The following is a 16,550-nucleotide window of genomic DNA, read 5'->3' on the forward strand; positions in this document are numbered from 1 at the left end:
AAGGAAGGGAAATTTTATCTCCTAATGTAAACAAATTCTCCTTGGGAAGGATCCTGGGTTCCTACCCTTTGGAATGTAGATACATGTTGTTAGAGGGGAAGACAAGACTTGAATCTCCAGATTTACAACCCAGAGGTCTCCAGGGTCCCAGGTCTCACCCTCCCTTGAGATGTGGGTACTGGAGAAGTAAACATCTCTGCCATGGACTGAACTGTATCCCACCAAAATTCACAGGTTGAAGCCCTAACCTCCGACATGACTGCATTTGGAGATGGACCTTCATGGAGGTGATGACATATAAGTGAAGTCCTAAGGGTGGGCCCTAATCCAACAGGACTCACATCCCTCTAGGAGGATGAGACATCAGGGACCTGCATGCACAGAGGAGAGGTCATGTGCAGACACAGCAAGAAGGTGGAAGTTTCCCAACCGAGGAGAAAGCCTCAGGAGAAACCAAACCTGCCACCACCGTGATCTTGGACTTCCAGCCTCCAGAACTGTGAGGAATAAATGCTGTTTAAGTCACCCAGTCTGCAGTATTTTGTTACAGCAGCCGTAGCAAACTAATACACTCTGGATGGGTTCCCACTATATTCAGTCAATTTAAGTCTGAAGGCTTCTCTTTCAGCACAGGTCCCAAGTTTCAGTAAAATTTTCTCAGAAAACTTGTGGAGAAACAAAATATTTTCTCTATAGTCCCAAACTGTCCTTTAATTTAAAGAAATTCTTCAAAATTGTTACTGAAGAAGCCAATATCCAAATACAAATGTTTCAAAAATAAGAGGTTTTGCAGTCAAGTTTCCCAGTGAAATTCTTGATGACTCCAGACTATCCCTACATTATCTCCTCTTGAAGAACACAGTGATGGGCCTCTGACTGGTCTCCTTTCACCCAGGCTACCAACAGAAGATAGTAACACAACCAACAATTCAGGCTGGCTTCAATAAAAAGGAAAAAAGGGTTTGGTGGTAAGTGTACATAACTTGAAATTACTGTATTTGCTTTTAATTATATAATGCCAATCTAGTATAATGTTAACATGAATGACTTGAAGGTAAATTTGGCTATTACTTAAAAATGAAAACAAGAATACTTCATTAACGTTTTATTTTTTAGAGATTGTTTGTAAAGCAATCATTTTGAGGATTTAAGTAATCCTTTATATAAAAATCTGAAGAATGTATTTCAAATATACTCCAAATATTTAAACATTGCATAAATATCAAGCTTTAATGTACATCTTTTAATAAACTAACCAAATAAACATTTCACATTACTAAAAGACTTAAATAATGATAAACTATCAATCTTCCAAAAATGATAATAGAAATGGTTTTGTGCTGTGCATTTTTAATTCACAACTGTACATGGTGCAACAATTTCATAAAGACCTCAATGATCACAGATTTCAGCATTGAGTATTTTTTTTAAATTTTAGACATTCTTGCAAAGGCAAAATCTGAGGACAACAATAGATATACACTCACTGATATAACTTGACAGTGGTAATCTATCAATTTATCAAATACGCCAAACTTTTTAAAACATCAAAATTTTGTCCCAATTTTGTGTTTTCCTACATTTTATAGATGCATGTGATAAAAAAAATTCAATTTCATTAACTATTAGGCTATAAAAAGTAAACTTTTCCCAACATTTAAGGTAGTTTTGATGAAAATAAGAGGCCTTAATATTTATATTTTATAATAGTGACATTAATTGTAACTGACTAAGGTACTAAATTTTAGAGACTTATGATAATTTCCCCAGAATTATACTAGTACCTTGTTCATTTCAGTTATGCTATTTAATCATTCTTCACACAAAATTGTTACAAAATTACATCTATATTGACAATAGAAAACATGTAGCAACCTTCTCAACACTTCAAGACTTCATCTAAACTATGAAATTAATATGGCTAATATTTTAATATGATCTTGTAAGTTATAAACTTGGCAAAATTTTTTAAAGAGGAACTATGATTAATCATAAAATTTTCATTCTGCTACATAAAACTATCTTTTCCTATAAAATGTGTGCCCCCTCCACGATAAAAAAAAAAAAGACGTCCTTAACAGCAATCCTTATAATCCAATAGTCAACAAAAGTTTCTGTTTGCTCAAGGCAGAGGGCATGAGTCCCGTCTGTGAGCCACTCTGCCTGACACAGGGCCTGCCTCTACCAAAGCAACGTTCGGGGAGGGAGACGGCGCTCTCCACGCCCACTGTGCCTTACTAACAACTCAGAAAGGAAGACTCCTACAGCAGTTTTGACAGAGAGGAAACAGAAAGGCCCTCAGGCTGAAACTAAACAGCGATTACGTTAAAATCTGGCACTGTCCGATCCAGCAGAGACTAAGCTGAAGTGGAAAAGAACCAAGTCTATAATCGGTCCTTTAAATCTTCTAAGAGAAAATCAAATAACTATGCCTCACTATCTACCAAAGACACTGGTTAAAGAGTCTTGTAGTTACAATACACCTCATCACCTTCCCTTCTGTGACTAAAATGGCGATTAAGTATATCAATCCTAGTTATAATGGAATTTTTTTAAGTTTATTTTCTGTTTCCAATGCTAAGGTAAAACACATTTTGGAAATCTGCATGGAATGTTCCCAACGTGTTGGCTCTTTATTTTTAGCGGGGTCTGTGTTATATACTTTTACTCATTCTGAATACGAAAACAAATCTGGTCTTCTGTTTTATTAAATAATGATCACAACCCTTTAATATAAAACCATGTCTACTGTTTTGGGTTTCTGTTAACAAGGCAAAATAGAAGTTATTCACAGAAAAAAGGATTAAATGACTAAATTATGTCTTTTGTAGGATATAATCCACCCTTATGTCTCTCTTCTACCAGTTAATGTCTCATCTGCTCTAATCCCTTCAAGGTTCAAATGCAATGCTACAAATGCAGAGACTGTCCAGTTTTCATCATAGATTTTTCTTTTAACATTGTTTTCAGGATGCTTTAAATAATTAGTTTCACAACTGTTATTTCAAGTGCATTACAATTCACAGTACAGCCCACATTTGATAAGGCCATGGCTTTCACACTTTTTTGGATCACAGTCCATTTAAGATTTTATTTTATTTTTTTGAGGAAGATTAGCCCTGCGCTAACATCTGCCGCCAATCCTCCTCTTTTTGCTGAGGAAGACTGGCCCTGCTCTGTGCCCATCTTCCTCTACTTTATATGTGGGACACCTGCCACAGCATGGCTTGACAAGCAGTGTATAGGATCCGAACCAGCGAACGCTGGGCCACTGAAGCGGAGCATGTGAACTTAACCACTGCACCAATGGGCTGGCCCCCATTTAAGATTTTAAACAAGAGCTCTTGCCATAAAAACAAAAAGTTAACATATCCAGAGTTTTGCAAGCAATTCAGGGGTGTCAAGGCCTCACTGACATCGTTTTAGAATAAAAATGCTTACAATGAAGGGATGAAATCAAACAGTAGTTTAGATTTCAAAGGTTTAATATAAAAAGTAGAGAAATCTATTTTAGAGCTTGAACACATTTTTTATGATTGATCAAGCAAAATTAAAATATTTACAAAGGAGGGAGTTTTTAGTCTTAGTCTTACCTAATCTTATAAGAACTTTTCAAACTTAAATGAGATGTATGCAGGCTGCAACCAATGTACACAGGGAGATACTGACATAAAGAGATGTATGTTCACATCTGGTATTAGCCAGTATGTACATAATACCTTAACTGGAGGAGCGAATGCTTATACTGGAGGGTAGAGTTTATCAGGATCTATCAGTAAAGAAAACACACACAAAAATAGGTAGTGTTTTCTGATACTACTGATGTACAAGGAACAGACTCTCAGATTCAGGCAGACGGTCTGTAAGGAGCCATGAGTGGTCAGTAGACACTCTGTGGCTGCACGTAGTAGTAACATGTCCTTTTTGGCATGCATTACAACCATGTGCCCAAATAACCAAATGACCACAATTCAAACAACTGCTCATTTCTAGAACAAACGCAGCTAGGAGCTTTCATCTTATAGTTAAAGGCTTAAAATATGTCTTAAAAGTTCAAGTCATTAAAGATTTACAGACTTCAAACTATATTTGAAAGTATGTATAATTTGTATTATGAATGGGGAAGAAATAAAAGGTAATTATGGCAATGTGAGCTTCTTAATCCAAAAATTAAAAGTCAAAATACATTTCACATGTAAGAATTAAGTGGGTTTTTTTTTTATTCAAGCAACATTTTCATTATAACACAAGATAATAGACAACCTTTGTGGCACAGTACTGCAGTCTGTGGCTGAGTGTGGCTGCCTCCTCTCGGATGACTCTTGAGGGCATTCTTCAGGATCTGACACCGACGCCCACAGAGGCCTTCCAAGGGCAGTGCGTGAGTGCTAGAGACCACCACGTCGTCTTCCTTCAGACGCTGTGCCATTTCCTCCCACCCATTTTATCCTCCATAACTTATAAAAACCCCACTCTACAATTCAACCTATGTTATAAAATTAACAAAATCAGGAGTTAGTACATATTTGCCCACAAAGACAAAATTACTAAGTAAGACTCAACTTAATCTCTCTTTTTCTCTAACTTTTGAAGGAATTCTATAATCTCTAAAGAGTCAGAGTAATACACAACACAAAATATGCAAAGAACCTTACTACCAGGTATACATTACATGTTGGAAGCTGCTAAAGAACTCAAAAGCTTAATTCTCCTGGGACAGCAATTCTCCACTGGAAACTATAGTTTATAAACAGAAGGTTGTGTTTTAATAAGTGGAAATACAGTACCTGATTTGGTATAAAGTAATTGTGAGATCTTTCTCACTAGTAAAGTGCTTAATTAAGAAACATTCTTCCACCACATGATTTAATTTGTCAAAGGCACAAAATGTCTTTGTTTCTCTCTTTAAAGCATTAGTTTCTACAATTACGGTATTACTCATGTAAATTTTAATTAATCGAAAAGCTTTACTGTTTTTTTCTCAGTAATTAAAAAAACACTACTTGAAGAAAAACGTTTTTTATTTTCAAAACTTTGCCATGAACATACATACCACACTAAATTTGATCCCTCATGAGCTGTCTGTGTGCCACAAAGCACTTATGACAAAAACATACGTAAGCTTTAAGGTAACAAGGAATCAAAATATCTTCCAAAAGAAAGGAGGCAGGGGAATCAATAAATTAAAAATCACAGCTTTCATTTTATAAAAAATAGTCTGAATAATCTTCTTATAAATCTTTAATGCTTACAAAAGCAGGAAATACATTTAAAATAGTCTTTTTAACAGATTCATTAGTACAATGTGGTTATGGTCAGAAAAATAACTAAACTGGCATTTCAGTAGCCTACATAGAATTTCACCAATTTGCAATTCAAAATAAGATTTAATGGCCAACAAGGGCAGACTCCTTGTAGCTCATACCTGAACATCAAGCTCTATTCCATTTAATGTATTTTACCAAAATTTCAAATACAGCTCAACGTAGGTACTGATAACAATACTTGACTGCATGGTTACCCCCCATGATGACTGCAGTGCAGCTTAAAACATACTTTGGTCAGCAAATTAAAAACACATAAATCAAATAACAAGGCCAGAAGAGTTGTTTTAGGACCAATTTCCTGACCTTAAGTAAACTTTAAATATATCAACAAGGCAAGGAAAAGTATAATCAAATACACAGAGAGGTCTCTATTTTTTAACCATTTGGCATTTTATATTGATAATTTCCTTGTTTAAAATAATATTTTATACTCCTGTGCACTGACTCTTACAGCTCTCTGAATTAACCCAGAGTATGGTTACCTTTGTAGAATGTCCAGCAGTGAATGCACTAATTGCTCCTTTTGCACTTCCACGAAGATGGTCCTTCATCCTGTAGCTTTTTAAATTTTGGACCAAGAAAGAACCACCAACCAAATCCAATAAAAACACAAATAATGGACTCCACATAATAACCATCCAATGCTGTAACACACGAGCCACCAAGTTTTTTGCAAAGCTGTAAAAGTAAAATAATAATTATTCCACAATTTCAAAATGGAAGTATTCGGCAACTTATATGTTTTTACTTTGTAATTTAAAGGATTAGTCAAAATACTTTTGTTCAAACACTTTAAGGGGCTGACCCTGTGGTGGAGTGGTTCAGTCCACTGTGCTCTGCTTTGGTGGCCCAGGTTCATGGGTTCAGACCAACACCACAGGTCAAGCCATATTGTGGCATCGACCCGCATACAAAAAATAGAGGAAGATTGGCACAGAAGTTAGCTCAGAGAGACTCTTCCTCACCAAAAAAAGAGAAAAAAGAATCAACATTTCATCACTTCAAATGGCAAAACATCTTAATGTATCTGAATCTCTCTAATGCTACTAACAGGATGAAAAACCACTTTCAGCTCTTGCTGTACAAAATACTCATTTTCAAGATACAGCTTTTCATATTTGGAAATGTGAAGAAGTTTCCAATGAATCTACTCTAGAGATGGGCTAATGTTACTTTGAAATAATTTATCAACAAACTACCAACCATTTGGTTCTAGTTACAATTGTTATATGAATAGCTAATGGAATTTCTCTTTTTCTATCATTATAAAACTTAGCTGTTAATTATGCTTTTATTAAGTGCCTATGGTGTAGGACAGTGACCCTCAAGGTGGAGGAGAGATTGCTCCTCCTATGCTAAGAAACACCTTCAAGTGAGCTACTGTTTCTTTTTTTTACTTAAAAAAAAGATTTTGTTTATTTTTCCTTTTCTCCCCAAAGCCCCCCAGTACATGGTTTTGTATTTTTAGTTGTGGGTCCTTCTAGTTGTGGCATGGGGGACGTCGCCTTCAGCATGGCTTGATGAGCAGTGCCATGTCCGCGCCCAGGATTCAAACCGGCAAAACCCTGGGCTGCCAAAGCGGCACGCACAAACTTAACCACTTGGCCACGGAGCCGGCCCCCATGAGCCACTTTCTGATCTGAGTGTGTTACAACCCTCAGTTATGATAGGAAAGGAAAAGATATGTAGATTTCTACACTAGAAACTAAGGGCAGATGTGATTTTTAAAGAAAGATATAGTATTCTAGAGGTGAAACAAGAAAATTAATATCTTAATATTGTCTAAAATTACAATGCACTTACCTCAACAGCATCAGGTGTTCGACAGTTCTGATTGGATGCTCCTACACACTCCTTCACTGTGAGGGGATCTACCAGCCAGAGAACTACTGTAGAAGGCCAGTTTCCTCCCAGATTGGACACAGTATTTAAAAGGGTCATGTATGTTCCTCCAATAAGTGGATCACTAACTTTCGCATTGAAAGCCATTATGGAAACATACATGCTGTACAATGTAACCTATGGGGAAAACAGAAGCATCTTTAGTGTGACGAGACTTTGTAAAGCTGTAGTCTGAATTAAGGACACGGAAATCATAAACCTGAAAATAAATTTTCATGACCCTTTTTAAACTCAAGTCAACAAACATGTATTGATCACCCACTGTAGGCCAGATCATGGCAATACAAAGATAAGTAAGACACAGTCCCTCTGGCCCTTGAAGTATTTATTTCTTAGGCTTGGAAAATAGGGAATAAATAATTATGATGAAATGCAGTAAGTACTGTAAATAGAAGTATACACATCATGTTACTGGGGCCTAAATAAATGAGAGTTAATTCTACCCAAGAGGTCAAGGAAGGCTCAAGAGAGAAAATGACAGATGCAGTGGCATTGAGGGATGCATATAGCAATAAGCAAAACTCCATATTTGTATTATACTTAAATATACCATATACACATGTATGCAAATATTTATATGCATGTATTATACATGTAATAAATATTCAAAGGAACATGAATATATAATTACATTTATATATATAATTTTCTTCTACATATATAGAAGAAAAATAACATTTCAAAATTTATGTGACAAACTGAAGAGACAGTTCAGAGGCAAAAAGTGCTTAACAGGCAAGAATTAACCTTCCGTGGGCACATGGAAACAAGTCATATTTCCAAAATAGCACTCCTTTGAATACTGTTCCATTGATGGTCACAGAAAGAAGAGTTCCAACATTAAATAAGACTCAGAAACACTAAGCCACACAAAATTAAACAGGTCCCTCTCACTGCAGGCCTTCTGAAAGCCTCTATGATACAAACTCCTTAAGGGCAGGATTTGGGCATGATTTATCACTGTCATATTTTAGTACTTAGAATGGTTTCTAGTTTGGAATCGGTGTCCACTTAATGTTTGCTGAGGAAGTGATCAAGATGATGCATAAAAAAGGGTTATGTCATGTTTCATTTCTCCAATTTAGTTGGTCTTGTACCTTTTTTCACAAAGTATCTGGTGATGTGAGTTTCAATGACTACACTTTGGGAAATTCTCTAATGGAATCCAAAGCCAAACTCATGATTTTTGGACTACTCCATCATAGTTTTCCTTCACTTACACAGATGGTAAAGCATTTACTAAGCTAAAGCACTTCTTTTAACTTTATTTGGTGCCTAGCATTAACTAAGTATGTGCAAAACAGAAAAAATTATATTTGACACCTTAGCCTCAATAATTTTACAAACATACAGTTAGTCAGACATAATCCACTACGGAATTCTCCTAAGTGATATAATTGTACGCAAAAAATTATTGAGATTACCTGGTAGCCATATTGTTACATTTCAGTTAAAAACAAAGTGAGGAGTTGGTAAATCTAACTTTCAAAGAGTTTAAACTAGGTTCCATGGAAACATCCAAAGTGAAACACGTTAGCAACAACTGCAGCTGAGAACAACGGTTAGTGCGGGGCATCTGCCATCCACTCGAATCACACGCCCCAGAACAGCACTCCATTCTGCAACAGTGGCCTGGGCGAGGCTAGGGCAAAGTGGAGATCCACTTCTTTTAGGGATTACGAAGATATTTAATAAAGAAAGAAAAAGCAGATTAACACATATCTTCCAAAAGCACAAAGACAAGTCATAGCTTTCAATACAGAATCTAAACCAAAAACCTGGGACTTCTAACCCATCATTATTTCTCAATACTTTCAGAAAGAAAAAATATCAGGGATAGAAGAAAGAACCCAAATCTAGAGATCCACCAATGGATACTTAGCCAGAGTAGAGTTACTAGATTTGGAATAAATTCTAAAATGTAACAAATACTTGTTGAATGACCAAAACAACGAAATGAATGAAGAAGGAACTCTTCCCATAAACAGAACTCATGAAATCAAAAGCCACAAGGTTTAAAGTTCACCACCAAATAATTTCTTCAGTGTAAGACTAGTACTTCAATCTTAAAATTTATTATCATTATTTTAAGGCAACTGTGGAAAAGTTTCTTCTTTATTTTACATAGAATAGTTTCCTTCTTGAGAAAACCACAGCACGCTTACCTGATGTAATGCGTAACTCAGCAGCACTACAATGTAGTAATACGCAGGGAATCCCCCTTGATGTTCTACTTTAGGAGTCCACCAGACCAGCAGAGCATATTCTAATCCCAGCAACAATCTGCAGAAAAAGAAGGAAACATGAAATTGACTTCCATTTAGGTTAAAAAACAACAGCAAAAACAGAAATCTGTGTGCCTACTATCTGAAAGAAGCCTGTATCTAAAACCTGTTAGGAGGTTAAACAGAGATAGAAGTACATATAAATGACACTGAAATTAAAGATGCTTTTCAAGCCTTTTTCCGTATATACTCTACATACATTAGTGATACTGATGAACGTTCCTCATTTAACCTTTCTTATTTAGTAATGCTTTATTTTGTTTTTACCTGTAGGGCATGGCTTTGTAAAATATGTTTAGTGGCTGGGGACCTGCAGTGTATTTGCTGATAATCAGAGGCAATATTATCTGCAAAGGAACCATTGGAACTGCCAATAAGGCTAAATGTTCTTTGGGTACTCCCTCTTCTACCAATTTCAGTCCTGTTACTGCATCTGCTGCTGAAAAACCAATCTGCAATATAAAAACAAAAAAAATATTTTAATTTGTGACTTATGAAATATTTTCCTCAAGCACATGTAAGTTCTCAAGAACCTCAATCTCATCACTGACCCGTGCCAGTTATAAGTAAGTGTCACATTATCACATCTGGGGCAACCACTGAGTTCCAGAAGGCACACTCTGCCCTATCATCGACCGACAATATTCAGTGAACACAACTGAATTCAGCACTCTTAGGAACTGCAGACAGCTTTAATCACAACTAAACTTCCATTCCGAGAAGTTTAATCTGTTCTGATAAACAGTGTCCAAATCCAAAATTACTGATTTGTATGTTTTAAGTTTAAAAGAAAAGCCTTTGACTCCAAATAACTCTGGTTAAAATGAAGAATCACTGCCACATATACACATTTTTGATGATTTCAGACTGGTGATAATTTCAAAAGTAAATCTGAGAAAACACTGTATCTGAGAAGTTGAATGAAATGCGGGGAAGAAAGAGTACAGTTAGATCAGTACTTAAAAATAACAACAAAGGGTAAGGATACTCAAAGTAGTGGGTAAAAGTTTGAGGTGAAATAAAATACTTAGTCTCAAAGCGTCTCCCTATAAATTAGTTTTTAATTACAAAAGGAAAAATAGTAACTTGATAATGGGTGAACAAAGTAATCAAAGTTAACAATAACAGTTAATGGGCTATAAGGGGACATGATATGGCTCCTGACCTAATTCCCTGAAGGTGTCACCATTTCACTTCTGTGGTATTCCTGCCACATATGCATACCCTGAACCTAAACATACAGAAACATTGGACAAACACAAATGGAAGGCCAGCCATTCTACCAAACAATTGGCCAGTATTCTTTAAACACGTACAGGTCATGAAGGACAGAGAAAGGCTCATACCAACTAAATGCAATGTGTGATCCTGGATTGGATCCCTGGCCAGAAAAAAATAAAGTTATAAAAGTTGTACATTATAATTAAAGATAAATCACTCTCAAATATTTCAGAGGAAATGTGTAATAGAGCACAAATTTGCAGAATAAAGAAAGTGGAGATAATGTTAGCAATTAAAGAATTTGGATAAAGACATAAGGGAATTCATTCAACTACATAAGTCAGTTTTCAGTAACTGTGAAATTATATCAAGTTAAAAAGAATTTTTTTAAAAAGAAACGATAAATACTATATACTTTAACTTCTTGGAATGGAGCCAAAGAGCTCCAAATTTCACCGTAAGAAAAAAGTTAAAGGTCAAAGATATTTTACTTAAGTCCAGAAAAGAATTTCACTTATATTTCACCCATTCTCTTTGTAAAAATTAGATATACAAACTGACTTCAACATTTACTTAGTCTTAAAAGAGGGAAAATGGGGGGCTGGCCCTGTGGCTGAGTGGTTAAATTCGCGCACTCCACTGCAGGCGGCCCAGTGTTTCGTTGGTTCGAATCCTGGGCGCGGACATGGCACTGCTCATCAAACCACGCTGAGGCAGCGTCCCACATGCCACAACTAGAAGGATCCACAACGAAGAATATACAACTATGTACTGGAGGGCTTTGGGGAGAAAAAGGGAAAAAAAAAAAAAGTGGGAAAATGGGAGATATTTATAATACACATATCTAACAAAAAACTCATATCCAGGATATATAAAAAATAAAAATCCTACAAATTTAAAGAAAAAGGCAACTCAGGACATTCAAATGGCCAATAACCATATGAAAAGGTACTCAACTTCTTTAGTCATCCAGGAAGTGCAAGTTATAACCATAATGAGATGCTACAACACACCCATTAGAAAGACTAAAATTGAAAAGACAAGATATGTGTTTTCGGGGCTGGCCTGATGGCACAGCGGTTAAGTTTGCATGTTCTACTTCTCGGCGGCCTGGGGTTCACTGGTTTGGATCTCAGGTGCAGACATGGCTCCACTTGGCAAAAGCTATGCTGTGGTAGGCATCCCATGTATAAAGTAGAGGAAGACGGGCATGGATGTTAGCTCAGGGCCAGTCTTCCTCAGCAAAAAGAGGAGGATTATCAGTAGTTAGCTCAGAGCTAATCTTCCTCAAAAAAAGACATGTGTTTTCAAGGCTGTGAAACAACTAGAACTCTTTGACATTGCTAATGGTGGGGAAAACTGAAACATCACTTTGGAAAACTGCTTGGCAGTATATACTATGCATTTCTTATGACCCAGCAATTGTACTCCTAGGTATTTATCCATCAGAAATGTGCACCTATGTTCACCAAAAGTAATGTACATGAATGTTCACAGAAGCACTATTCATAATAGTCCCAGAGTAGAAATAACCTAAAAATCTGTTGAAAGAATGGATAAATAAATTGCAGCATATGCATACAATGGAATAATATAACCAATGCAATAAACAAACTATTGCTATAAATAACAATATGGATAAATTATACAAATATAATGTTGAGTGAAAAAATACAAGAGCCAGACATAAGAACATATACTGGGTATTCCATTTATATAAAACTCAAAAGGAAGGAAAACTAATCTATGGTATTAAAAGTTAGGAGAGACGTTTCTTTTGGTGAGGCTTGGTTTAAAAGGGGAGCACGGCATTCTAGACTCTGAAATTGAAGCACCTCTTTATACGTTGCTGTAGATAGCATAAATTATCATAATCTTTTAGAAAACAATTTAACAATTATATTCATTGATCCACTAAATGCCCATTTAATAATTTATTGGAAGGAAATATTCAGAGCATTCAAGAAAGATTCATGAACAAAAATATTCAATAGTGAATTTTTATAATTAAAAACCATAAGCAAATTAAACATACAACAGAAAATGATTGAGTAAATTATGGCACATCTATACACTGTGACAATTATACAGCTATTAAAAAATATATTTTCAACTATTATTCAATGATACAGGAATACGGAAAAATAAGACAAAAACAAGATAAAAAATTACATATGGTCTAATCTAATTCTACTTTTAAAGTATTTGTGTTTATATAAATAATACATATTATTAACATTAATTTGCTGATAATTTATTGGTTATACTTACATATATAAAGTATATGCATGCACACATGCACGCATGCGCACACAAACATATATATAAAGGGGGCTGGAAGGAAATACACCAAAAATGTTACCAGTGGCTACCTCTAAAGGATGTAATTAGATATTATCTTCCTTGAACCTTTTAGCATTTCATAAACTTGAATCTTAAGTTCCTAAGTTTAAACCTTCCTCACGTTTTTTTTAAAGTTTGATCCTCTCTATCACTAGAGAGGAGGAAAATCTCACTACTGCAAAAATGAAGCTACGACTTTTACTTCAGGGTTGTCAAAAGACAGACGTAAAGTGTTTATATAGATAGGGTCAATATGTAATATGAAAATCTTGTAAATGATTTCAGATTTTAGGAATATTAATTCCAACACTAGCAACAGCTCACTATACCAGAATATACTTACCTTCCTTCTAGTATAATGTCTTTAAAATGTTTTAGAACTATAAAATTAGGACATCTTAATACAGAAAACATACAGAACAAAATAAATATCACCAAAATCTTTGTTTATTTCTGATATATTTCCTTCCAACATTTGAAAAAATAATTCAACTGATTTTTAAATAGACTTCTAACATTCACAAATTTTCATATTTTTGTAAATCACATTCTAAGTAAATAATTTTACTACCTCTGACATTAAATGAATACTCATTATAACAATAGAGAGCTATTATTTTTTCAAGGCATTCATTTCCATACCAAGCATTAATAGCATTCATTAAATAAAATTCAGATTTATTAGAAGTACTTCAAGTTGGCACAATTCTTTTCAAGACACCAAGACATTAAGCTAATTTTGAAATTATATCTGATATCATCACACCTTTAAAACACATTTAATAAACTGAAAATACTGGTTTTTATTGTTAAATTCTAATAGTAGTGGGAAGGGACTTATAATATGAAAAGGCAAGGAAAGTTTCCCCTGATATTGGTAATTATAACAGAACGCTAAATTTGCTTTATAAATCTCTTACCTTTGAAGTTAGAATTAGAAGGCAAAATGTCAGAACTGCTGGCATTTTTACAATTGCAAATAGTAGCTTGTAAGTATCTGAGATCCCCTGGGTTTCTTCTTTTTCAACAGATAATTCTTTGTTTTCTTTCTTCAGAAGAGCAACTAAAGTTGTTGTTATCAAAAATACAGTTCCCCAGAAAAAAAGGAAATCTGAAATTACAAATGATTAAATCTGTAACTTTTGAAATGACATATCTTCATTGATACTAAGTAATTCTGTATATAACTTTCACTCAAGTAAAATTTGTGAAAAGAAAAAAAAATATTTTCTTGGTGGTGACATCAACAACATGGTGGAGTGAGCTGTTTCCTTTATCTCTCCCCCTTCGAAATATAACTAAATGGACATTCACTGATCAACGGAAGATACCCACGCAGCACAACAGGAGGCGAGAGAGACCCGTGCAGCTATACATCTGAAGGTGGATGGACTACCCCCGGGAGAAGGTGGAGATAGGTGAGCACTCTCTGGCCCCCTGGCAGCCCTGTGCAAACATGCAACTGCTCTCCTTGCTGGAGTGCCCCTAGCACCACTGTGGCCCCGAGGGTGGGAGAGTGCCTTGGCATGACTGTGGGAACAGGTGCCGGCAGCCCTGAGCCCCTGCATGGCCACTTTCCCACTTGGTGGGAGAGCACACAGTGCCGCCACAGTCCCAAGGAGTGGCTCAGGCTCAGATGCAGTGGGGAGGCATCCCCTACCAAGCACAATGGCCGGTGCTGCCTAGGAAGAGACGATGGTGGATCTGTGCACTCAGGTGAACAAGTTCCCAGCTGCTGAGAACACCCATAGTACTGCTGCAGCCTCAAAGGTAGGAGCATGGTTTGCCGGGACTGTGGGAGCAGGCAGCAGCAGCCCTGAGCCCCGCCCATGATCGCTTTCCCATTTGGTGGGAGAGCCCACAGGGCAGCTGTGGTCCCAAGGAGTGGCCCAGGTTCGGACAGGCACAGCTTCCAGTGACCACAGCAGGCTCAGAACACACAGCTCCTGCCCTCCTCCCTAGTGGCGGCAGGTGGAATCTGCGAGCAGATTCTATCACTATTCAAAGGCATAAATCAGTACCATTAAATAGTATGAAGAGGTATGTTAATAATCCAGACCCCAAGGAGAAAGAAAAACACCCAGAAATCAAACCTGAAGACACAGAAATTTACAATCTAAATGACAGAGAATTCAAAATAGCTATCATAAAAAAAACTCAATGTGTTACAAGAAAACTCAGAAACACAGTCCAATGAAATCAGGAATAAAATTAATGAACAAAGAGAATTCTTCACAAAAGAGGTTGAAAAACCATAAGAAATGCTAGAGAGGAAAAACACAATGAACAAGATACAGAAAAATCTGCAGTGCTTAAACAGAGCTGATATTATGGAGGACAGGATTAACAGCCTGGAGGACACAAAAATAGAAATGCTCCAGGTGGAGGAGGAGAGACGATTAAGACTAAAAAGAAATGAAGAAATTCTCTGAGAAATATCTAACTCAATCAGTAAATGCAACATATGCATTATAGTTATTCCAGAGGGAGAAGAGAGTAAGAAAGGAGCAGAGAGCTTGTTCAAAGAAATAAGACAGGGGAACTTCCCAAACCTGGGGAAGGAGCTAGAATTACATGTAAATAAAGCTAATAGAATTCCTATTTACATCAATGTAAAAAGACCTTCTCCAAGGCATATATTAGTAAAATGGGCAAAAGTAAATGACAAAGGAAAAATATTGAGGGCAACAAGAAAGAAGAAAATAACCTACAAGAAACCCCTATCAGGCTTTCAGTGGATTTTTCAGCAGAAACCTTACAAGCTAGCAGAGAATGGAATGATATATTCAAAATTCTGAAAGACAAAAACTTTCAGCCAAGAATACTCTATCTAGTGAAAATATCCTTCAGATATGATGGAGAAATAAAAACTTTCCCAGACAAACAAAAGCTGAGGGAATCCATCATAAGACTCCTCCTGCAAGAAATGATCAAGAAGGCCCTCACACCTGAAAGAAAAAAGCGTTTACAAAGCCTTAAGCAAACAGGTAAATAGGCAGAAAAACTCAGAAAACTGCAACTTTCTATGAGAACAGGTCAGGAAACAATTACAACATAAAAGATAAGAGGAAGGAAAGCATCAAAAATAACTATAAACACTTCAATTTAGTCACAAACTCACAACAAAAAACAGAATAACTTATCACAACAATAACTCAGAAGAGGAAGAGGAAAGGGATGGAACCTGCTTAGGCCAATGGAGATCAGAGGCTATCAGGAAAATGGACTATATCATCTACGAGATCTTTTATACAAGCCTCAAAGTAATCACTAAACAAAAAATCAGAGCAGAGCCACAATTCATAAATAAAGAGAAAACTCAGATAAACATCACAAAAAACAACCACCAAACTGAAATGGCACTCATAAATACAAGGGAAGAGAAACAATGGAAATACAGAACAACCAGAAAACAAGAAATAAAGTGGCAGTATTAAACCCTCAAATATTAATAATCACTTTAAATGTAAAT

At 36.0% G+C, this 16,550-nt stretch overlaps 1 protein-coding gene across 3 annotated transcripts in view; it reads right to left on the reverse strand.

The window, feature by feature from the left end:
- Positions 1 to 1,203: 1,203 nt before the first annotated feature.
- The window catches only part of SLC33A1 (solute carrier family 33 member 1), a 56,581-nt gene continuing 41,234 nt past the window's right edge, over positions 1,204 to 16,550 (reverse strand). The window contains exons 2-7 of one of the 3 annotated variants that reach the window (XM_008523542.2): positions 13,999 to 14,189; positions 9,782 to 9,966; positions 9,395 to 9,512; positions 7,131 to 7,346; positions 5,810 to 6,005; positions 1,204 to 4,486 (exon numbers count right to left, since the gene is read on the reverse strand). In XM_008523542.2, the coding sequence (XP_008521764.1) occupies positions 5,838 to 6,005; positions 7,131 to 7,346; positions 9,395 to 9,512; positions 9,782 to 9,966; positions 13,999 to 14,189 (878 nt within the window). In that variant the 3' untranslated portion in view covers positions 1,204 to 4,486; positions 5,810 to 5,837. Of the gene's footprint in view, positions 4,487 to 5,003; positions 6,006 to 7,130; positions 7,347 to 9,394; positions 9,513 to 9,781; positions 9,967 to 13,998; positions 14,190 to 16,550 lie in introns of those variants that run through there. The other 2 variants (XM_070577735.1, XM_070577736.1) reach the window with 2 other exon arrangements.

The sequence above is a fragment of the Equus przewalskii genome, chromosome 15 (assembly GCF_037783145.1).
Source record: "Equus przewalskii isolate Varuska chromosome 15, EquPr2, whole genome shotgun sequence".
In the NCBI taxonomy this organism is placed as follows: domain Eukaryota; kingdom Metazoa; phylum Chordata; class Mammalia; order Perissodactyla; family Equidae; genus Equus; species Equus przewalskii.